A 23,320-nucleotide genomic window follows, 5' to 3' on the forward strand; every position below is an offset into this window, starting at 1 on the left:
CGGCGATTTCGTTACACCATCTATACCCAGTCTTACTTCCGGGTTGGCATCCTCTGGCCATCTGATTGGCCGAAGCCGCGATGACGTCACTGTGTATACGACACAGGGCTCTGAAGGAACGGCGCGGTTGGCCGTTCCTTCAGAGTGCATGCGCCAGTGATGTCACTGGTTGCATACAAAGTAAATATCTCCTAAACGGTGCATGTTTGAGGAGATATTTACAGTACCTATAGGTAAGCCTTATCATAGGCTTACCTATAGGTACAAGTTACAGAAGAAGCTTTACTTCCTCTTTAAGATTTGTTTTACCCTTAGGCACAAAGGGTTTCAATTAGAATTCCAGGCTGAACCTAACTAGTCTGAAAAATGCTCCAATACTTACCTATTTTTAGCCTGGAGAGGAGAGAGCGCCTGGGAGCAGTGACGTCACCCATGGGCTCCTATGGTCCGTCCATTGTTGGTGCTCCCTCCTCTCCCCTGCATCTGCTGCTGTCTGACACAGGGGAGCCAAATCACATGACCAGGCTGAAAATAGGAAATTTAGATGTATTTTTAAGACTAGTTAGCCTGGAATTGTACTTTAATCAGCTGCTGAAAAAACAGATAGTATAATATTATTTCACACTAAACATTTAAGGGTGAATAAAACCTTTTGAAACGTCCTAAATATTCCAGTGATTGGATTGTTGATTTGCTTGGCAGTTCCCTTACGGTCAAAATGGCATCTCACTGTTTCCAATCCAGACTAAATAGTTGATTAGATTGGAGCTGTTGTGTGCCATAGTGCTGTAAATCCCTGCAGTGAACAAAGTGGTGCTGTGTTGTACAATGGAAGTCCCATGACCCATGTATGCTATCCAGCCATTTACTACTGGAAATGAGTTAAGTGTTGCCAGTGTGCATTAAATAATGACCATGTTGTGGATAAGAGCTTCTGAAAACACAAACTTAGTTATTTTGGGATAATTTGTTTCTCATTGTCACTCCCTAGCTTCTTTCATATGTTTCCATAAACTCTTCTTGGTAGCATTCTGGCTTCTCCCCTGGAATCTGCAGGATGAGGTTTGAAGATGTCCTCGCAGAAGTTGGTGTTTTTGGAAAATTCCAGATAGTGTCTCTCCTGATTCTCTGCCTCCCTCGTGTCATTCTTCCTCTTCATTTCCTATTACATATTTTCATCTCAGCTGTGCCACCCCACCATTGTGCCATCTCTACCCAGAGAAACCCTGAGAACCTGAGCCAAGAGGACCTACTCGTCATCAATATTCCCCAGGCCCAGGATGGAACCTTCAGTTCCTGTAAGATGTATTCCCATCCGCGGCCTCACCTGATCCTCAACAGATCCCAGGAGACCATCAATGGATCTGGTGTGCAGAGCTGTGACCAGGGCTGGGAGTATGACCTGTCCACCTACTCCTCCACCACCGTCACTCAGGTAAAAATGTTTTTTGCTCATGTAATGTGTATTATACAATTTTCAAATGCTGTGTGTCATTTAATTTAAAACCAACCACCAAATTCCCTACACCTTGCACTTGCCAGTGGAGGTTCGTCCATGCTCTCTGCAGGCCAATTTTCTTCCTGAGCAACGCAAAGGGAATTCCAGCAGATGTGTGGAAATGAAAGTGATCCAAATATAATATATTTCTGAATGTAAAAATAAATTTTTGGATTTTCAAATCCTCTCAGAACATTTCCAGACTGCCCAATGTTTTTTTATTTTCAAGTTAATTGGAAAAGCATTAAATGACAATGTTAGAATCATGTCCATACAGAATTCATTTTCCAAACATATTATCTGATTGAAGCACCCATAATATTGTTTCTCATACATGATCTGTTATTTTATCCATTTGCAGTACGTAAAGCCCTTCAGGGAGAGAAAAATGAGTTGATAGTGGGGCAGGGAATGAGGGAGTAGGAGATGGGAACAAGGAGAGTGTTGATGATGAGGTTGGGGATGGCAGCTGACAGTTTGCTGAATTGATAGCAGAACAGGTGGGGTTGGGGATGGGAGCTAATGCAGGGCATGGATGGGAGTTGATGGTGGCGCAGTAAATGAGGAACGGGGGACAGGATGGGAGTAGGTGACAGGGCAGGGAATGGGAGCTGAAGAGGGAAATAATCAGGTGCATTTCTAAGCCATTACTATGGAGTTTGAACTGGTCTCCACCAACCCAGCAGTCCCCTCACCTCACTACCAGTGACATTGATCAGTATGTTGCCATTAGATACAGGAAGCACACTTCTCATAAACCCATTTTTGTTCTCTTCCTGCAGACATATTACAACACTCGTGACTCCCAGGCTAGGTCCCTAGGTACCCTGTGATGCGAGACCGGTTATAACACCCTGTCATTACCAGAGTCTCCGTCACCCTTGCCATGTCATCCGCTTCCTGGCCAGTTGGCTACTTAACCGGTTGCCGACCACCGCACGACTATTTACTGCGGCGGTCAGCCCCGGCCAGGCAAAGTGACGTAGATCTACGTCGCTTGCCTGTCACTTCCTTGTGAGCCAATAGCGGGCGAGTGCGCGCCCGCGGAGGCGCGTGCCCGCCGCGGCTCATTCACAGGGAAGTCAGTGCGTGTGACCGGCGGACCCGATGTCCGCCGGTCACTCGCCGATCGTCGGTGCAGAGGGAGAAAGTCAGGCGGCTGATGTAAACAAGCCGCCTGTCATTCTCCCCTGTGTAGAAACAGTGATCATACGGTTCTACTATGTAGGACCGTTGATCACTGTTCCTACACTAGTAGCCACAGCCAATCACAGTAAAAAGCACGCCCCTAGGGACACACTTAACCCCTCCCTCCCCAATAAGGTTAACCCCTTCCCTGCCAGTGTCATTTTGCAGTAACAGTTCATATGTATAGCACTGATTACTGCAGTAATGTCACTGGTAACCCCAAAAGTGTCAAAAATGTCAGTCAAGGGTCCGATCTGTCCGCTGCAATGTTGAAGTACCGCAAAAAAAAATCGCAGATCGCCGCCATTACACGTTATAAAAAAACACCAAAAATGACCGAAATCTTTCCCATAGTTAGTAAACGCAATAACTTTTGCGCAAACCAATCAAAATACGCTTTTTGCAATTTTTTTTACCAAACATATTTAGCAGAAAACAAATTGGCCAAAAATGTAAAAAAATTTAGATTTTTACATTTTTTTGGGGGAATTTCATATAAAAAATGTGAAAAATATTGTTATTTTTGCAAAATTTACACTCTTTTTTTGTTTATAGCGCAAAAAGTAAAAATTGTACAGGTGATCAAATACCACCAAAAGAAAGCTCTGTTGTGGGAAAAAAAGGGCGTCAAATTCGTTTAGGTAGAGCGTCGCACGACCGCACAATTGTCCGTTAAAGTCACGCAGTAAAAAATCGCAAAAAACCCCCTGGTCAGGAAGGGGGTAAAATCTTCCGGGGCTTAAGTGGTTAAGCACTTGACACAAGTACAGTAGTCGTTAGCAACAGCAGTATAGCATCCTTAGGACCGCTTCCCTGCTCGTTAGACCTTTACTCTGCATCTTCTGTAACTTCTCTTGTCCTCTATTGTAAGCCCTGTTCTTTCGTACGACATGCATGCACCCCTTTAGTGACTTTAGACCAGGCAGATTAGATGAACAAAGGTAAAGGTAACAAGTTAACAGTTCACATAGACATCTTCAAAACACAGTCCTATATAAAGTTCTTTAAAGTGGAACTACACTTCATCTGAGCACCACAAACCAAAAATGCTACAGTGGGTACGGAAAGTATTCAGACCCCCTTACATTTTTCACTCTTTGTTATATTGCAGCCATTTGCTAAAATCATTTAAGTTCATTCTTCTTCCTCATGAATGTACACATAGCACCCCATACTGACAGAAAAACACAGAATTGTTGACATTGTTGCAGATTTATTAAAAAAGAAAAACTGAAATATCACATGGTCCTAAGTATTCAGACCCTTTGCTCAGTATTTAGTAGAAGCCCCCTTTTGATCTAATACAGCCAGGAGTCTTTTTGGGAAAGATGAAACAAGTCTTTCACACCTGGATTTGGGGATCCTCTGCCATTCCTCCTTGCAGATCCTCTCCAGTTCTGTCAGGTTGGATGGTAAACGTTGGTGGACAGCCATTTTTAGGTCTCTCCAGAGATGCTCAATTTGGTTTAAGTCAGGGCTCTGGCTGGGCCATTCAAGAACAGTCACGGAGTTGTTGTGAAGCCACTCCTTCGTTATTTTAGCTGTGTGCTTAGGGTCATTGTCTTGTTGGAAGGTAAACCTTCGGCCCAGTCTGAGGTCCAGAGTACTCTGGAGAAGGTTTTTGTCCAGGATATCCCTGTACTTGGCCGCATTCATCTTTCCCTGGATTGCAACCAGTCGTCCTGTCCCTGCAGCTGAAAAACACCCCACAGCATGATGCTGCCACCACCATGCTTCACTGTTGGGACTGTATTGGACAGGTGATGAGCAGTGCCTGGTTTTCTCCACACATACCGCTTAGAATTAAGGCCAAAAAGTTCTATTTTGGTCTCATCAGACCAGAGAATCTTATTTCTCACCATCTTGGAGTCCTTCAGGTGTTTTTTAGCAAACTCCATGCGGGCTTTCATGTGTCTTACACTGAGGAGAGGCTTCCGTCGGGCCACTCTGCCATAAAGCCCCGACTGGTGGAGGGCTGCAGTGATGGTTGACTTTCTACAACTTTCTCCCATCTCCTGACTGCATCTCTGGAGCTCAGCCACAGTGATCTTTGGGTTCTTCTTTACCTCTCTCACCAAGGCTCTTCTCCCCCGATAGCTCAGTTTGGCCGGACGGCCAGCTCTAGGAAGGGTTCTGGTCGTCCCAAACGTCTTCCATTTGAGGATTATGGAGGCCACTGTGCTCTTAGGAACCTTAAGTGCAGCAGAAATCTTTTTGTAACCTTGGCCAGATCTGTAGCTTGCCACAATTCTGTCTCTGAGCTCTTCAGGCAGTTCCTTTGACCTCATGATTCTCATTTGCTCCGACATGCATTGTGATGTGGAAGGTCTTATATAGACAGGTGTGTGGCTTTCCTAATCAAGTCCAATCAGTATAATCAAACACAGCTGGACTCAAATGAAGGTGTAGAACCATCTCAAGGATGATCAGAAGAAATGGAAAGCACCTGAGTTAAATATATGAGTGTCACAGCAAAGGGTCTGAATACTTAGGACCATGTGATATTTCAGTTTTTCTTTTTTAATAAATCTGCAACAATGTCAACAATTCTGTGTTTTTCTGTCAGTATGGGGTGCTATGTGTACATTCATGAGGAAGAAGAATGAACCTAAATGATTTTAGCAAATGGCTGCAATATAACAAAGAGTGAAAAATTTAAGGGAGTCTGAATACTTTCCGTACCCACTGTACATAATTAATTTTTAGTTTCAAAGCAAATTCCCCATCCATCCATGTCTCCATGCTTTAGTGTGTTTAATTTTTCATTTTTATTGTTTCACTTTAAAATCACTGCTCCTCCTTAAAAATGATCATTTTAAAATATTTTTTTGCATTGATACATTTCCCCCAGGACAGTACGCGAGTCCCTATACACTTTTATTGCAATAACTTGCATATAAGCCTTTCAAATTAGGATTTTTCATGTTCGTGTCCCATAAACTGTAGATTCTAGAGTTTGCATGTTGGCCAGAACTTTTTCTCTGTTCGAGATGTCCTGGTGCGAACCAATAGGGGGGGGGGGGGTGTTCGGCTCATCCCTTCTGAGAAAGCCCCTCCTCCTCTACTAAAGACTCCTGAGATGTATGACATTATTTGTCTAGGCATGGGAACCAGGAAATAACTGAAGAAATGTAAAAAAAAGTTTAAAACAAGCAAATATGATATACTGTACTTTCCTATCTGATTACTAGCAGCATAAGGATTAAAAGTACAGTAAAACCTTGGTTTGAGAGTAACTTGGTTTAAGAGCGCTTTGCAAGACAAGCAAAATTTTCAAATAAATTTTGACTTGATATACAAGCGATGTCTTGATATACAAGTAGCCTCAAGTCACAGCTAAGTATAAAAGAGAAGAGAGGCGCCTCTAAGTGTAGCAATATGGTTAAATTTAATGAAGGTACAACATTTAGCAACTCACATGGTTGATGATTGGAACAGGCACATCTAAGGATGCAGGCATCTGGGGTAAAGCTGTCCACATAGACCGTCCTCCTCACCGACATCTACGTCATCCCTTCCATGCTGCCCCTCGCTTTCAGATCGCTTTACTGCAGTGTGGTCTTCCCGGTCAGGACTACAGACTGGCAGCTGGCGGTGCAGAAGATAGTCTATGTGGACAGCTTTACCCCGGATGCCTGCATACTTAGATGTGCCTGTTTTATTCATCAACCATGTGAGTTGCTAAATGTTGTACCTTCATTAAATGGAACCATATTGCTACACTTAGAGGCGCCTCTCTTCTCTTTTATACTCTGTAGCTCCTGCTGGACTTTGCTTCTAATCCCCTTATGGAAGCGGCCATTTGTGGATGGACATTTTATGCAACCTATCGCAATGCTATAATCTTTTTATATGGGCTATAAACTGAAGGACTTATGAATAAATGGTTGTGGAATGAATCATCTGAGTTTCCATTATTTCTTATGGGGAAATTCGCTTTGATATAAGAGTGCTTTGTATTACAAGCATGCTTCCGGAACGAATTATGCTCGCAATCCAAGGTTTTACTGTACTTCATGTTGATTGAGAGAGTGAAGTTTCACTTTAAGTGCCCTTTAGGGGGAGCAACGCAGCAGAGTGGTGGCTATACCTTGAACAGTCCTACCCTCAGGGTACTCAGTGAGCCCCTCTTTATATGGTTTGAGCCGCAGGGGGCAGTACTCTTCCTGAACAAAACCTGTCCAGCAGTGTTAACCCTTGCTTCTCAGGATTTACTAGCTCAGAATATAACAGGCAAGAAAGAAAAAATATTTGACACGGAACACTCTAAAAGCACCTGCTCACATGCAGATAAAATTAGTTAGTTGTCTTTCTGTTGCAGTGGGATCTGGTGTGTGACAGTAAATGGTTAAATCAAGCGGCCGCCACATTCTTCTTCATCGGTCTTACTATTGGATCCCTCCTCTGCGGATTCCTGTCTGACAGGTGAGATGATAGTACAGGTCACCTCTCATGTCTGTCCGTCATGTTATATGGTCCTCAGAAGAAGCACAGTACCGCACATCCCGTCTTCAGTGAAAAGGTGTATATATATATATATATATACAGTATCTTACAAAAGTGCGTACACCCCTCACATTTTTGTAAATATTTTATTATATCTTTTCATGTGACAACACTGAAGAAATGACACTTTGCTACAATGTAAAGTAGTGAGTGTACAGCTTGTATAACAGTGTAAATTTCCTGTCCTCTCTAAATAACTTATTAATGTCTAAACCGCTGGCAACAAAAGTGAGTACACCCCTAAGTGAAAATTCAAAATTGGGCCCAAAGTGTCAATATTTTGGCCACCATTATTTTCCAGCACTGCCATAACCCTCTTGGGCATGGAGTTCACCAGAGCTTCACAGGTTGCCACTGGAGTCCTCTTCCACTCCTCCATGATGACATCACAGAGCTGGTGGATGTTGGAGACCTTGTGCTCCTCCCACCTCCTGCTTGAGGATGCCCCACAGATGATCAATAGGGTTTAGATCTGGAGACATGCTTGGCCAGTCCATCACCTTTACCCTCAGCTTCTTTAGCAAGGCAGTAGTCATCTTGGAGGTGTGTTTGGGGTCGTTATCATGTTGGAATTCTGCCCTGCGGCCCAGTCTCCGAAGGAAGGGGATGATGCTCTGCTTCAGTAAGTCACAGTACATGTTGGCATTCATGGTTCCCTCAATGAACTGTAGCTCCCCAGTGTCGGCAGCACTCATGCAGCCCCAGACCATGACACTCCCACCACCATGCTTGACTGTAGGCAAGACACACTTGTCTTTGTACTCCTCACCTGGTTGCCACCACACACGCTTGACACCATCTGAACCAAATACCTTTATCTTGGTCTCATCAGACCACAGGACATGGTTCCAGTAATCCATGGCCTTAGTCTGCTTATCTTTAGCAAACTGTTTGCAGGCTTTCTTGTGCATCATCTTTAGAAGAGGCTTCCTTCTGGGATGACAGCCATGCAGACCAATTTGATGCAGTGTGCGGCGTATGGTCTGAGCACTGACAGGCTGACCCCCCCTCCCCTTCAGCCTCTGCAGCAATGCTGGCAGCACTTATATGTCTATTTCCCAAAGACAATCTCTGGATATGACGCTGAGCATGTGCTCTCAACTTCTTTGGTCAACCATGGCAAGGCCTGTTCTGAGTGGAACCTTTCCTGTTTAACCGCTGTATGGTCTTGGCCACCGTGCTGCAGCTCAGTTTCAGGGTCTTGGCAATCTTCTTATAGCCTAGGACATCTTTATGTAGAGCAACAATTCTTTTTTTCAGATCCTCAGAGCGTTCTTTGCCATGAGGTGCCATGTTGAACTTCCAGTGACCAGTAAGAGAGAGTGACGATAACACCAAATTTAACACCTGATACCTTGTAACACTAACGAGTCACATGACCCCGGGGAGGGAAAATGGCTAATTGGGCCCAAGTTGCCAGTGGTTTAGACATTAATGGCTGTGTGTTATATTATTTTGAGGGGACAGCAAATTTACACTGTTATACAAGCTGTACACTCACTACTTTACATTGTAGCAAAGTTTCATTTCTTCGGTGTTGCCACATGAAAAGATATAATGAAATATTTATAAAAATCTGAGGGATGTACTCAGTTTTGTGAGATACTGTATATGTGTATATGTATATATATATATATATATATATATATATATATATATATATATATATATATATATATATATACATATATATATATAAAGATAACAGTATAGCAGTATAGGCAGTGAATTGATCGCATCCCAGAAGAGAGTTCCTCAAGAGAGTTTTGCAAACTCCAACCATTTATTTATGGGTAGATGTGCAGCGGGAAATCTTCCAATACTGTATGTTTAGAGCTCTGGAAAGGGCAGAGCGGGCTGGTGGTCAGGTGAAGGGAACTGAAATTTCTCAGAAGGGCTTCAGGTAGGACAGAGGTAGAAACACCAGGTCTCAGCAGGTCAAGGGGAATCATACTAGGTTATAGCAGGTTCCATCAGGTCATGGCAGGTTACAGAACATCAAGATGAGTCATGGCAGGTCAAAGTGAGTCATGCCTCATCAAGGCATGTCATAGGTCACAGCAGGTCATGGTGGATCATAGGAGGTCATAGTCACACAGCTGTTGACCAAGTCTGGAGTGCAACAATCCAACACAAGGGCTTTTAATTTATTATAATTTTTTGTATACAGAAATCAGGAAAAAGGAAGATGGGGCGGGGTGCACTTTAGTAGTTTTGCCTTGTATGCCAAAGGACCTTGTCCTGGCATTGTTCTGGATGACTTTGTCTGACCGGATGACGAGTGTCTGTACCAGGACCTGTGGTTTTGACCCATTGATCTGTGACTCTTCCTCCCACAGGTTTGGGCGTAAGAAGATTTTGCTATTGTCATTCCTAGTGAGTACCATATTCGGGACCATGTCAGCATTTTCTGTGTCCTACATCATGTTCTCACTGTGCAGATTGCTGACTGGAGTTGGGCTGATGGGAATGACCCTCATCTCTATAACTCTAGGTATGAGCTCCATTCTCTCTTTGAAGGTGTGATCTCTTTTCCATAGCTCCGTCACAGTTAGAGTACAATGTACATGTGAATCATTAATGGGGTGGCTAATCTCGATTTCCATCAGCTGTTGTTCCTGCTGGGAATTGTGCTTTCAATGGAGGACTAGATATGTGAGAAAAAGACACTACTATGACAGAAGATAGTTTTCAGGCAGCAAACACCATAGATTAAAAATAAAAGAATTCTGGATCTCTATATTAAAATGTATTAGACAATCTGACATTGTTAAAAAAATTCTAGTAGTTCTATAATGATCAAATTTTCGTTTCAATTTTAATTTTCTTTGTCAAGAATCTTGTATTCATAGCGCTCACCCCCCAAACAACCCGCTGATTTGGTCCCAAGGATCTTTTCCACTAGATGTACCAGCAGTCAAGCCAGAGGCGTAACTAGAACCTTCAGGGCCCCGGTGCAAGAAACCATGAAGGGACCCCCGGACCCCTGGCTGGAGCCCTTCTCTTCAAGCCTGGGGCTCTTCCCAGTGATCCTGGGGCCCTTTACTCTGGTTGCGGGGCTCTTTATTAAGGTCCCGCAGCGGGACCCTTTCACAAGTTCTGCAGTGGGCCCCCTTCCTGCCATCTTGGGGCCTCCCCACAGTGTTGGAATGCCAGGGCCCGGTTGCAAGTGTGACCTTTGCGATCCTGGAAGTTCACCCACTGGTCTCAGTAGTTTTTATTTTATGGTATATTAATTGTATTATTTTTTATCATTTTATACATTTTTTTACAATGTGACTGACTATGACTCTGTCCATTCAGAAAAGGAAGGAGCTGATAAATTACATTTTTACTGACCCTTCCTGGTTCTCTATTGTGACACATCCCCTGCAGCAGCCGGCAGGAGAGGGGAGGGAGCACAGTGAGGGGGGGGGACCAGGGGAGCACACAGGGGCCCAGAGACAGCAGAACACAAGTGAACTGGATAGGAGGAGTGGTGGGGGCAGCATACAGAGGAACCAATCTCCTCCATTATCCTCCTGCAGCTACAGGAGGAAAAAGGAGGACAGTGATTTCTCTATATGCTGCCACCGCCGCCCCTCCTATCCAGGTGTACAGGGGAGCTGCTCAGGCCCCCTGGAGCAAAGGGCCCGGTTGCAATTGCAACCCCTGCAACCCCTGTAGTTACGCCCCTGAGTCAAGCACACAGTCACAGTCACACTTTTGGCTCAGTAATCAGTCTACGGCAGGGGTCTCCAAACTTTTCCGTACAAGGGCCGTATTATATATTTTATAAATAATACATCATGGTCCCCATTATATCCCCCCACTTATATTGGGTTTCCTGTCAGAGTCCCTATTATATCAGCATCCCCATAAGACCCCCCCTTCCATTAGAGTCCCCATTAGAGCCCCCCCCCCATACATCAGAATCTGCCTTAGCAGTCCTTCCTTATATCAGGGTCTTGATCAGAGCCCTCCCCATACATACAGGTCCCTATCAGAGTTCCCCCTTGTATCAGTAGTGGAGACCATAGGCAGCCTCTGCTGACAAACCCCCGTTTACAGAGGTCCAAGGTGCATGACAAGTCGCACTCTATAGTCAGCAATGGAACTGTTCAAATCGGTGCTACTCCAACTTTGCGGTGCCGCACTGATTTGATGAAAAGGTTTCTGCACTATTTTTTGCGATTACAGGTGCGGCTTGCATAGACATCTGTGCATTAAGTTGCACAGATGTCAGCTAAGTTGCACCTGAAGCTGCACTGACCTGGGGCTTTGAAATCGTATGACTTCCAGTGAAGTCGCACAATTTTAAAGTCGGATTCAGTGTGCTGTGATCAGGAGTGTAATCCCCAATGAGTACATATTGAGGATATACAACTGACCCTAGCTGAGGTCCAGATAAAATCTTGTAGTGGGCCGAATGTGGCCCTCGGGCCATAGTTTGGGGACCCCTGTTCTCCGGTTATGTTTTTTCGATGCTTTATTGCAGAACTTGAACTTGGATGGGTTTTGGGTAACTATGGGATACTCCAGAAACATTAAGAAGTAACTTAAGGGCACTAATCTTCCTCTTGAAGAATCTGAGCACAGTCCTAATAATGGTCTGAGCTATACTAGGACACCATGAACAATGTCCCCTTTAAGCAACACTGACTCTAATGAGGGATAGTAGCAGCACACAGTCACGGGGATCTCTCACACCAGTCTGCACTCACTAATGTCCTTGGATACTTGGATGCCTCTTTCCATTATTCTCCAGACACCTCATAGTTCTACAGTGAGTATAACAAGCATGCTTTACTACATACACAGACTGATTTTTACTGTTGTGGGTTTAGTAACACTTTAAAGGTAAAGAGGTGAGAAATATAATAAAGGAGTGGACCATAGCACAAAATGATGACATTTCCCTCCGGACTTGGGCTCCACCATGGCCATCAGTGAATTCTAGAGAGGGACTGTCTGGGGCTCTGATAGGAATGTTCTAAGATGTCCATAGGAACCTCATGTATGGACAGTCCAAGTAGGATAGGGCTCATTCATACTTGAGCTGAATGTAGAGAGCAGAGACAATAGACGGGTAGAGAGCAGGAGCACCAAGGGATGGAGCAGATGGCCTAAGATGTGTGGCAGGAGGAGCAGAAGAGGATAATTGAGATGGTAAGAGAGCAAGCATGGAGGGAAAGGCTGGAGAACATAAAGGTGGAGAATGGTGAAAATTACTCAGGAGCTGCCAAGACTGGGCTAGGGGTAAGGGGGGCACAGGGGAAATAAAAGAAGGGGAGGGAAGAAAAGGAACTATAAGGGAGTATGAAGAAGAGGCCATAGTAGTTCTGGGCTGAAGGGAAAGAAGTCCATGGAGATACAAGAGAAAACGCCCGGGGAGCCAGTATTATGTAACACTGACAGTAAGTACCCCTCCTGAAGAGCAAAAAATTAGAGAAAATGAAGACCTAGGGGGAAGAACCTCTTATTTGTTCATGTAGGACTTTAAGGGATGTGTATTGTCAGAGAGGCAACAAAGTGAAATGATTGTATTAAAATCAAACCAAATTAACTAAATTACAAATTGATGAAAGCATAAATCTGGTCAAATAATGACCGCGTAAACTTTAACAGTGTCATATTGTACCGCAGGACACAACACAATTGGTAAAACGTTGATTATTGAGGATTTATGTTGATCAGTTCCAACGTGTTTCACAGACTCGATCTGCTTCCTCAGGGAACTTTGATATCCATCAACTGTGTAAGTATATTAGGAATAGTTAATTGCTGCAGCTCAGGGATGGAAAGAGGAACACCACAGTAGAAGGTCAGTTATGCCCCAACCAATAAGTAAGGGGCAATGTGTCGTGCACAATCTCTGCAAACAGAAAATCGTCTGCACGTGGAGACCATTGCTGTGGCAGAGATCTCCACTTGCAGATGCCTTTCTGTTCATAGATACTGTGAGAAGCCAGTGCAGATTCGACCTTCCCTCTTGAATGTTGAAAGTCCAGTGCCCGACAGATTGCCCCTTACTTAAATCGTAACACTGTTAACCACTTCGGGGGGATCAGTTATCCTGACTGGGCGTCATATGACATCCAGCAGGATAAGCTGCTCGCGTGCTCCCCCAAGGGCGCGCAGCACGGCGATCGGTAGTGTCGCTTTGACACACCGCATCTCCGATCTCGGTAAAGAGCCTCAGACGTAGGCTCTTTACCATGTAACCAGCTGTGTCTAATCACAGCTAATCAGATCATAACCAGGAAATGACGCTTATCAGCTTTTCCTCTATTCGCGCTGACAAGATGCGGGTACAGGAGAGTCGATCAGCAGCTCTCCAGAAAGGGGGGGGGGGGGGGTCTGCACTAATAATCAAGGATGTCCACCAGGGATACCAACCTGTGCCCACCAAGGATGCCAACCTGTGCCCACCAGGGGTGCCAACATGTGCCCACCAGTAATGCCTGTCAGTGCCTCCTCATCAGTGCTGTCTATCAGTGCCATCTATCAGTGCCACCTATCAGTATCCATCAGTGCCACCTATCAGTGTTGCATATCAGTGCCGCCTATTAATTCTGCATATTAGTGCCTTATCATCAGCACGGCGATCGGTAGTGTCGCTCTGACACACCGCATCTCCGATCTCGGTAAAGAGCCTCAGACGTAGGCTCTTTACCATGTAACCAGCTGTGTCTAATCACAGCTAATCAGATCATAACCAGGAAATGACGCTTATCAGCTTTTCCTCTATTCGCGCTGACAAGATGCGGGTACAGGAGAGTCGATCAGCAGCTCTCCAGAAAGGGGGGGGGGGGGTCTGCACTAATAATCAAGGATGTCCACCAGGGATACCAACCTGTGCCCACCAAGGATGCCAACCTGTGCCCACCAGGGGTGCCAACATGTGCCCACCAGTAATGCCTGTCAGTGCCTCCTCATCAGTGCTGTCTATCAGTGCCATCTATCAGTGCCACCTATCAGTATCCATCAGTGCCACCTATCAGTGTTGCATATCAGTGCCGCCTATTAATTCTGCATATTAGTGCCTTATCATCAGCACGGCGATCGGTAGTGTCGCTCTGACACACCGCATCTCCGATCTCGGTAAAGAGCCTCAGACGTAGGCTCTTTACCATGTAACCAGCTGTGTCTAATCACAGCTAATCAGATCATAACCAGGAAATGACGCTTATCAGCTTTTCCTCTATTCGCGCTGACAAGATGCGGGTACAGGAGAGTCGATCAGCAGCTCTCCAGAAAGGGGGGGGGGTCTGCACTAATAATCAAGGATGTCCACCAGGGATACCAACCTGTGCCCACCAAGGATGCCAACCTGTGCCCACCAGGGGTGCCAACATGTGCCCACCAGTAATGCCTGTCAGTGCCTCCTCATCAGTGCTGTCTATCAGTGCCATCTATCAGTGCCACCTATCAGTATCCATCAGTGCCACCTATCAGTGTTGCATATCAGTGCCGCCTATTAGTTCTGCATATTAGTGCCTTATCATCAGTGCCCCCCCCCCCCCCTTCAGTGCAGCCTCATCAGCCACTTACTTATTTACAAAATTCTATAACCGAAACAAAGAAAAAAAACATTTTTTTTTTTGGTCTTTTTTGTTTGTTTAGCAAAAGTGGTGATCAAAAACCACCAAAAGAAAGCTCCATTTCTGGGGAAAAAAAAGATAAAAGTTTTATATGGCTACAGTGTTGCATGACCGCGCAATTGTCATTCAAAATGCGACAGCGCTAAAAGCTGATAATTGGCCTGGGCAGGAAGGGGGTGAAAGAGCCCTGTATTAGTTTATGTGGTCATTATTTGCGCAGATTCATCCTTTTATCAATTTGTAATAAAGTTAATTTGATTTTTATACAATCATATCACTTTGTTGCCTCTCTGACAATACACATCCCTAAAGTCCTACATCAGGGGTGTCAAAACCAAGTTTATCGACGGCCACATCCGCATTATGGTTGCCCTCAAAGTATGCAGAGTGCAGGAGTGCGCTACGTACAGAGTGCAGAGTTCAGGAGTGCGCTACGTACAGAGTGCAGAGTTCAGGAGTGCGCTACGTACAGAGTGCAGAGTTAGGGAATGCGCTACATAGAGAGTACAGAGTTCAGGAGTGTGCTACGTATAGAGTGCAGCATTCAGGAGTGTGCTACGTATAGAGTGCAGCATTTAGGAGTGTGCTACGTATAGAGTGCAGCGTTCAGGAGCGTGCTACGTATAGAGTGCAGCGTTCAGGAGTGTGCTACGTAGAGAGTTCAGAGTTCAGGAGTGTGCTACATAGAGAGTGCAGAGTTTAGGAGTGTGCTACATAGAGTGCAGCATTCAGGGGTGTGCTAGGTAGAGAGTGCAGAGTTCAGGAATGTGCTACGCAGAGAGTGCAGAGTTCAGCAGTGCGCTATGTTGAGAGAGCAGAGTTCAGAAATGCACTACGTATAGAGTTCAGGAGTGCCCTACAGAGAGAGAGAGTGCAGAGTTCAGGAGTGCGCTACGTGCAGAGTTCAGGAGTGCGTTACGTAGAGAGTGCAGAGTTTAGGCGTGCGCTACGCAGAGAGTGCAGCGTTCAGGAGTGCGCTACGTATAGAGTGCAGCGTTCAGGAGTGTACTACTCAGAGAGTGCAGCATTTAGGAGTGTGCTAAGTAGAGAGTGCAGAGTTTAGGAGTGTGCTACCTAGAGAGTGCAGAGTTCAGGAGTGTGCTACCTAAAGTGCAGAATTCAGGGGTGTGCTAGATAGAGAGTGCAGAGCTCAGGAGTGTTCTACCTAAAGTGCAGCATTCAGGGGTGTGCTAGATAGAGAGTGCAGAGTTCAGGAATGTGTTATTTACAGAGTGCAGAGTTCAGGAGTGTGCTACGCAGAGAGTGCAGAGTTCAGCAGTGTGCTACGTAGAGAGTGCAGAGTTCAGAAATGCACTACGCAGAGAGTGCAGAGTTCAGGGGTGCGCTACGTAGAGAGTGCAGAGTTCAGGAGTGTACTGTTTACTTGCAGGGAGATCAATAGTTGTCATCTGTCCCTGTCATGAGTGGATGCAGGGTAGGCAGGTTTAAGTGAGTCACAAGCCACCAAGAGGAAAGCTGCCCTTTTAAACACAGAAGGCTTCTGATTTTATAAGTGATAGTGGTGAGCGGGAAGCAGAGGGCGAGAGCCAGAGGTGGCAGAATGGAGTTCCCTCACGTTCTGGCTGGAAAAAAAGCCCTGGCTGCAAGGGCCACATGAAATGGCCTGGATGGCCGGATTTGGCCCCCGAGCCCTGTGTTTGACACGTGTCCTACATGAACAAATAGGTGGTTCTTCCCCCTAGCCTAGGTGTTCTTTTTTCCCCTCTTTTTCTCTTCAATGGTTACATTTGGATGTGGATGGGTATTGTGGTTTTCTCAGCTGATATTATTCACTTGTTATTGAGGAAGTACCTCTCTCTTTTTGCATTATCTAGGACTGAAGACATTTCCTCTATACAAGCTTAATTTGGTGGACAGAGACTGAAATTAACTTTGTTCTGTGGCCTCCTTAGCTGTGCTCTTTTATAGGCTATTCCTTATCTATAGACGTTGTTGAACATATTGTATTCTGATCTCTTTCTGCTCAGTGTTGGAGTGAACGGATGTGGCTCATCGCACGTTCTGTGGCACTGTCAGTAGTCTGTCGTGGACAGTGGGTTACATGATCCTGGCGCTTCTGGCCTATCTGATAAGAGATTGGCGATGGCTGCTACTGACCACCACTGCCCCCTGCCTGATTGGTATCGCCACCTGGTGGTAAGTATGGGGTACTTCTGTGTGGGTCAACTATCTGCCCACATGATAGCAATGAAAGCGGGGGTGGAGGTGTTCTGGTGTAGTGTGAACCCAAACTGGCACATTATGCAGGGGAAAGGGCCAATATTGAAAAGAGATTTGGCAGATATACTGTTTAAGGAACAATTGTTCTCCCTTTAGGTGGGTCCCAGAATCTGCACGCTGGCTTCTGACCAAACAAGATGCCACCGAAGCTCACAGATACCTGTCCCAATGTGCAGAGATGAACGGAAGACCAAACTTCAGGAAAAACATCTCTCCAGAGGTAAGTCTTCCCGCAGAGGCTGCTATTGGGGAATGGGGCTCTGCACTATCTGTACCCCTATTAGCACTGCCTATTACTCGGGAGCAGTGGTTTTCAAACTTTCTAAACAAAGGGCCAGTTTACTGTCCTTCAGACTTTATGGGGCCGGACTGTGGCCTGTAGGAATAGAAAATGTCCTGGCAGCAGTGGGAATAAACAATGCCCCTTCTTGGTATTGGCGGGGGGGGGGGGATAGTGCCCCATCATTGGTGTCAGTGGAAGGAATAGTGTTCCATTGTTGGTGTCAGTGGGGGGCATAGTGCCCCATCATTGGTGTCAGTGGGAGAAATAGTGCCCTATAGTGGGTGTCAGTGGGAGGAATAGTGCCCCATCATGGTGTCAGTGGGAGAAATAGTGCCCCATCGTTGGTGTCAGCGGAAGGAATAGTGCCCCATCATGGTGTCAGTGGGAGGAATAATGCCCCATTATTGGTTTATGAGGGAGGAATAGTGCCCAATCATTGGTGTCAGTAAGAGGAATAGTGCTTCATCTTGGCCATGTCGGTGTCAGTGGGAGGAATAGTGCCGCATTATTGGTTTCTGAAGGAGGAATAGTGCCCCATCGTTGGTGTCAGGGGGAGGAATAGTGCCCCATCATTGGTGTCAGTGGGAGAAATAGTGCCCCATCGTTGGTGTCAGCGGAAGGAATAGTGCTCCATAATGGTGTCAGTGGGAGGAATAGTGCCCCATTATTGGTTTCTGAGGGAGGAATAGTGCCCAATCATTGGTGTCAGTAACAGAAATAGTGCCCCATCATTGGTGTCAGTGGGAGAAATAGTGCCCCATCGTTGGTGTCAGCGGAAGGAATAGTGCCCCAACATGGTGTCAGTGGGAGGAATAGTGCCCCATTATTGGTTTCTGAGGGAGGAATAGTGCCCAATCATTGGTGTCAGTAACAGAAATAGTGCCCAATCATTGGTGTCAGTAACAGAAATAGTGCCCCATCTTGGCCATCTTGGTGTCAGTGGGAGGAATACTGCCGCATTATTGGTTTCTGAGGGAGGAATAGTGCCCCATTATTGGTGTCAGGGCGAGGAATAGTGCCTTTTTATTGATGTCAGTGGGGGGAATAGTGCCCCATTGTTGGTGTCAGTGGGAGGAATAGTGCCCCATTGTTGGTGTCAGTGGGAGGAATAGTGCTCCATCCTGGTGTCAGTGGGAGGAATAGTGCCCCATTATTGGTGTCAGGGCGAGGAATAGTGCCTTATTATTGATGTCAGTGGGGGGGAATAGTGCTCCACTGTTGGTGTCAGTGGGAGAAATAGTGCCCTATCGTTGGTGACAGCAGGAGGTATACTGCCCCATCCTGGTGTCCTTGGGAGGAATAGTGCCCCATCATTGTATCAGTGAGAGAAATAGTGCCAAAATGTTGGTGCCAGAGGCAGGAATTATCCCCTATTGTTGGTGTCAGTGGGAGGAATAGTGCCCCATTGTTGGTGTCAGTGGGAGGAATAGTGCCCCATTATTGGTGTCAGTGGGAGGAATAGTGCCCCATTGTTGGTGACAGCAGGAGGTATACTGCCCCATCCTGGTGTCCTTGGGAGGAATAGCGCCCCATCATTGTATCAGTGGGAGAAATAGTGCCAAAATGTTGGTGCCAGAGGCAGGAATTATCCCCCATTGTTGGTGTCAGTGGGAGGAATAATGCCCCAAGGGCCAGATTAAGTCAAGCAAAGGGCCGCATCTGGCCCCCGGGCCACATTCTGGAGACCTCTGCTATTAGGGTGATATACACCACACAAGTCTACAATCCTTCATCAGAAAGGGAACACCACATTTTCTGATCATCACCATAACTCTCATCTGCGATCTAACTCCAGACTAAATCTCTACATCCCATAATATTTTCCTGTCCTATGAGGAGTTATCTGAACATGAGAGTCTACAGAACACCGGCAGTAATGAGGAAGTATATAGGAGCACTATCAGAAACAGGAAATTATTTTGTTTTTTTGATCATTCTGTATTTGCCTTTCTTTGGGAGCACTTCATCTATCCAGCAGATTGACAGATTCTCCCAAAGAGAAGCAGACACAGAATAAACAAGCTGCATGAAGTCAGATCTTAGGGCATGTTACTGTGTAACTCATTTATAGACCTTTCATTGACTGTCTTCCTCTTTTCTGTGTTGAGACTGTGTTACATTGTATCATTCTGTTACATTGTATAATTCTGTGGTGATGAAGAAAGGGATGTAAACCCGGTGAATGACAGGTATGATGTCAACAGGGATAGAAAAGACACTAATGAGTGCAGCAGTCTAGTCATAATAAGAACTCTTAGCTATCCACTGAGAGCTCCATATTGTGCCCCTTGAACTCCTTTCCCCAGGAACCCACCTAGCAAGGGCACACAAAGATGTTAGCCCTATGAACAGGTAACTTGTCAATGTTGTCTCTCCAGGTTCTTCAAAAGACGGTAACGGTGGAGAGTCGGAAATACACGTTCTGGGATCTTGTGAGGACACAGCAGTTGCGGAAGAACACACTGTGTCTGGGGATCATGTGGTATGTGCCATGGTGCTTCTTCCAGCAGCTTGTATTATTGTGTATTAAAAAAGAATAGCGCACACATGCAAAAGAAATGACTATCAAATATGAAGACAATCCATAAATAAAAATGGGGATTTGGTCCCACCACATGGCCATATCGTGCTCAAGCCCACCACTACGTCAAAGTACCCCATTGTCAGTGGGTCCTACACTATCCATAAAAAATGGGTGAATCCAGCCTCTCTAACCCTTGGAGATAACACTCCTTGCTGGGAGAGATGTGCTAATGCACTACAAGGATCTCCTCCTATATCTACTTGATAGTGGACACTGATAGAGTACAGGTGTGTGTGGGGTGCTCAACGTCAGAAGTCTGGTCAGACCGAATACATAATAAACAAGCAAAAAGTTGGGGGAGCAAACCCTGAACATGTATTACTAAAGCTGGTGCAGCTATGAACCAAGCGACATGCATATTAAAAAAGAATAGCGCACACATGCAAAAGAAATGACTATCAAATATGAAAACAATCCAGAAATACATGTTCAGGGTTTGCTCCCCCAACTTTTTGCTTGTTTATTATGTATTCGGTCTGACCAGACTTCTGAGATTGAGCACCCCATCCCCCCCCCCCACACACACACACACACCTGTACTCTATCAGTGTCCACTATCAAGTAGATATAGGAGGAGTCCCTTGTAGTGCATTTGTACATCTCTCCCAGCAAGGAGTGTTGTCTCCAAGGGTTGGAGAGGCTGGATTCACCCTTTTTTATGGATAGTGTAGGACCCACTGATAATGGGGTACTTTGACGTAGTGGTGGGCTTGAGCACGATATGGCCATATGGTGGGACCAAATCCCCATTTTTATTTATGGATTGTCTTCATATTTGATAGTCATTTCTTTTGCATGTGTGCGCTATTCTTTTTAATATACATGTCGCTTGGTTCATAGCTGCACCAGCTTTAGAAATACATGTTCAGGGTGTGCCCCCCCTAACTTTTTGCTTGTATTATTGTGACCCTTCATACCTCCCTCTCAACCCCCCCAGCATGGTCTTTATTCATTGTGACCCTTTATACCTCCCTATCAACCCCCCCTTCTCCCCCCACTCCCACAGTGAGGGATTGAATAGATAAAATTTGAATGGATTCTTTAGGCAGTTTCTCAAATTTTGTACAGTAGCAGTTGGGCCAGATTAATTGGACAAGGGCAGTAGTGTTGGGGCAAATTATTTGGACAAGGGCAGTAGTTTTGGGGCAGATTATCTGGACAAGGACCCTAGTTTTGGGGCAGATTATCTCGATGAGGGTAATATTGTTGGGACAGATTATCTGGACAAGGACCCTAGTTATGGGGCAGATTATCTCAAGGAGGGTAATAGTGTTGGGGCAGATTATCTGGCCAAGGGCAGTCGTTTTGGGCCAGATTATTTAGACAAAAGCCGTGGCTTTGGGGGGGGGGGGTTATTTGGACAAGGGCTGTCATTTTGGGGAAGATTATTTGGGCAAGGGCCGTAGTTTGAGGCAGATTATTTGGGCAAGGGCATTCGTTTTTGGGCAGATTATGGGGACAGAGCAGTAGTGTTTGAGCAGATTATCTGGACCAGGGCAGTAGTTTTGGGGCAGATTATCTGGACGGGGATAGTAGAAATGGGGCACGTTATCTAGGGAGATAGGCAGTAGTGATGGGGCAGATTGTGCAAACCATTGTACAACCCATCCAAAAATGTCCTTTGTGCTGGGGTCATCTGCCCCACACCACAGACAAGACATTGTGATGATGAGTGCAGTTAGGCATATGGTGATTGCTTCTCAGATCATTCCCATATGATAAGTCACTAGCCGTGTTGCCTCCACAGTAACTGTTTTTCTCCCAGTTGGTGTCTCATCAGTGTCCACCCAGTTAGTTCCCCCCCAAGTCAGTGTCCCCCCAGTCAGTGTTTCACCAGTCAGTGAAACGCCCAAGACCCCCCATCCCCGTTGGGATCCTAGCAGTCAATGTCCCCCCCAGTCAGTATCCTACAATCAGTTACCTCTTAATAAGTAACCCCCCCCAGTCTGTATCCTTCAGTCAGTATCTATCTGGTCAGGGTTCCATCAGTCAGTGCCCCAAACCCTGTCAGTGTCCTCCAGTTGGAATCTTCCTAGTTAGTGTGTCTCCCAGTCAGCATCACTCTAGTTAGTCTTGCCTCAGTTGGGGTCTTCCAGTCAGTGCCCCCCCCTACTTAGTGTCCTTCCCGAGCATTGTCCCTCAATTAGTGTCCTCTCAGTCAGTGCCCCCCCCCCCCCCCCTAATTAGTGTCCTTCCCAATCAGTGTCCCCAAATTGGTGTCCTCCCAGTCAGTGTTGTTTTCAACCAGTGTCCCCCCAGTTGGTCCTCCTCATTCAGTGTCTCCCCACTCAGTGCCCAGGGTTGTCTCGGCAGGTTCGGCGTAGCGTTCAGCTATTACGGGATCAGTTTCCATGTCACTGGATTTGGCCGGAGTCCGTTCCTTACACATTTCATATTTGGGGTGATTGAACTCCCAGCCAAACTGGCCGTTTATCTTCTGCTGGATCGAATTGGACGTAAGATGTGCCAAGGAGGATCGCTGATCATCACCGCTGCCTGTATCGCCCTCACCTGCCTCATCCCCACAGGTAACTGCACTAGTAATGTGTGCTCCATCCTGGCATGTAAAAAAAAAGAAGCAAATCAAAAAAATAATCTAGCACATAATTATTGAATGTTATTAAAAATGACCTTTCCTTTTCAATCTGCAGCTCTGTCGTTTTCTATAAAATGCAATATGGCAGCCTGAAGGTGTTCTGTACATAGATCAGGCATGTCCAACCTGCGGCCCGAGGGCTGCATGCGGCCCAGAACCACAGGCAATGCGGCCCACTGTCCCCTGACAATTTATTTATTTTTGCTGGGGAGGAAGGAAGTCGAGTCAGGGGCACGGCCACAGCGACTTTCAACTAACTGTAGGCAGAGGCTGCCTCAGAGAGGAAGGGGGAGGGGGGGCGAGTGCCGCCGGTTTACAAATAGAGCGGGGATCTCCTGCTTACCCGGCGGCCTTGGTCATACCATGCCCCGCCTCCTGGCTCCTATGATAGACAGCACATTGGTGACGACTATTATAGGAGCCGGTCCAGGAGGCAGGACTGATCCCCGCTCTGTGTAATCCAGCCGCTCTGTGTAATCCAGCGGCTCTCCTTTCTCTTCATTGCAGACTGCAATGGATAGGTACTCACTGGTGAGGCTGCATTAGATGGGAATGCACTGGTGAGGCTACATTGGATGGACACTGATCAGGCTGCATTGGATGGGCATGCATTGGTGAGGCTGCATTGGATGGGCACTGATCAGGCTGCATTGGATGGGCATGCACTTGTGAGACTGCATTGGATGGGCACTGATCAGGCTGCATTGGATGGGCACACACTGGTGAAGCTGCATTGGATGGGCATGCACTAGTGAGGCTGCATTGGATAGACACGCACTGGTGAGGCTGCATTGGATAGACACGCACTGGTGAGGCTGCATTGGATGGGGACGCACTGGTG

At 46.0% G+C, this 23,320-nt stretch overlaps 1 protein-coding gene across 1 annotated transcript in view; it reads left to right on the top strand.

Annotated features, from left to right (window-relative positions):
- Positions 1-1,029: 1,029 nt before the first annotated feature.
- Positions 1,030-23,320, top strand: part of LOC309550665 (uncharacterized protein) — a 124,045-nt gene continuing 101,754 nt past the window's right edge. The window contains 8 exon segments of the mRNA XM_082250999.1: positions 1,030-1,435; positions 7,008-7,111; positions 9,532-9,686; positions 16,764-16,771; positions 16,775-16,932; positions 17,113-17,236; positions 19,678-19,781; positions 22,197-22,411. Coding sequence (XP_082107125.1) covers positions 1,058-1,435; positions 7,008-7,111; positions 9,532-9,686; positions 16,764-16,771; positions 16,775-16,932; positions 17,113-17,236; positions 19,678-19,781; positions 22,197-22,411 — 1,246 coding nt within the window. The 5' untranslated portion in view covers positions 1,030-1,057.

This window comes from Pelophylax lessonae (genome assembly GCF_965119305.1).
Source record: "Pelophylax lessonae genome assembly, chromosome: 3".
NCBI classification, from domain to species: domain Eukaryota; kingdom Metazoa; phylum Chordata; class Amphibia; order Anura; family Ranidae; genus Pelophylax; species Pelophylax lessonae.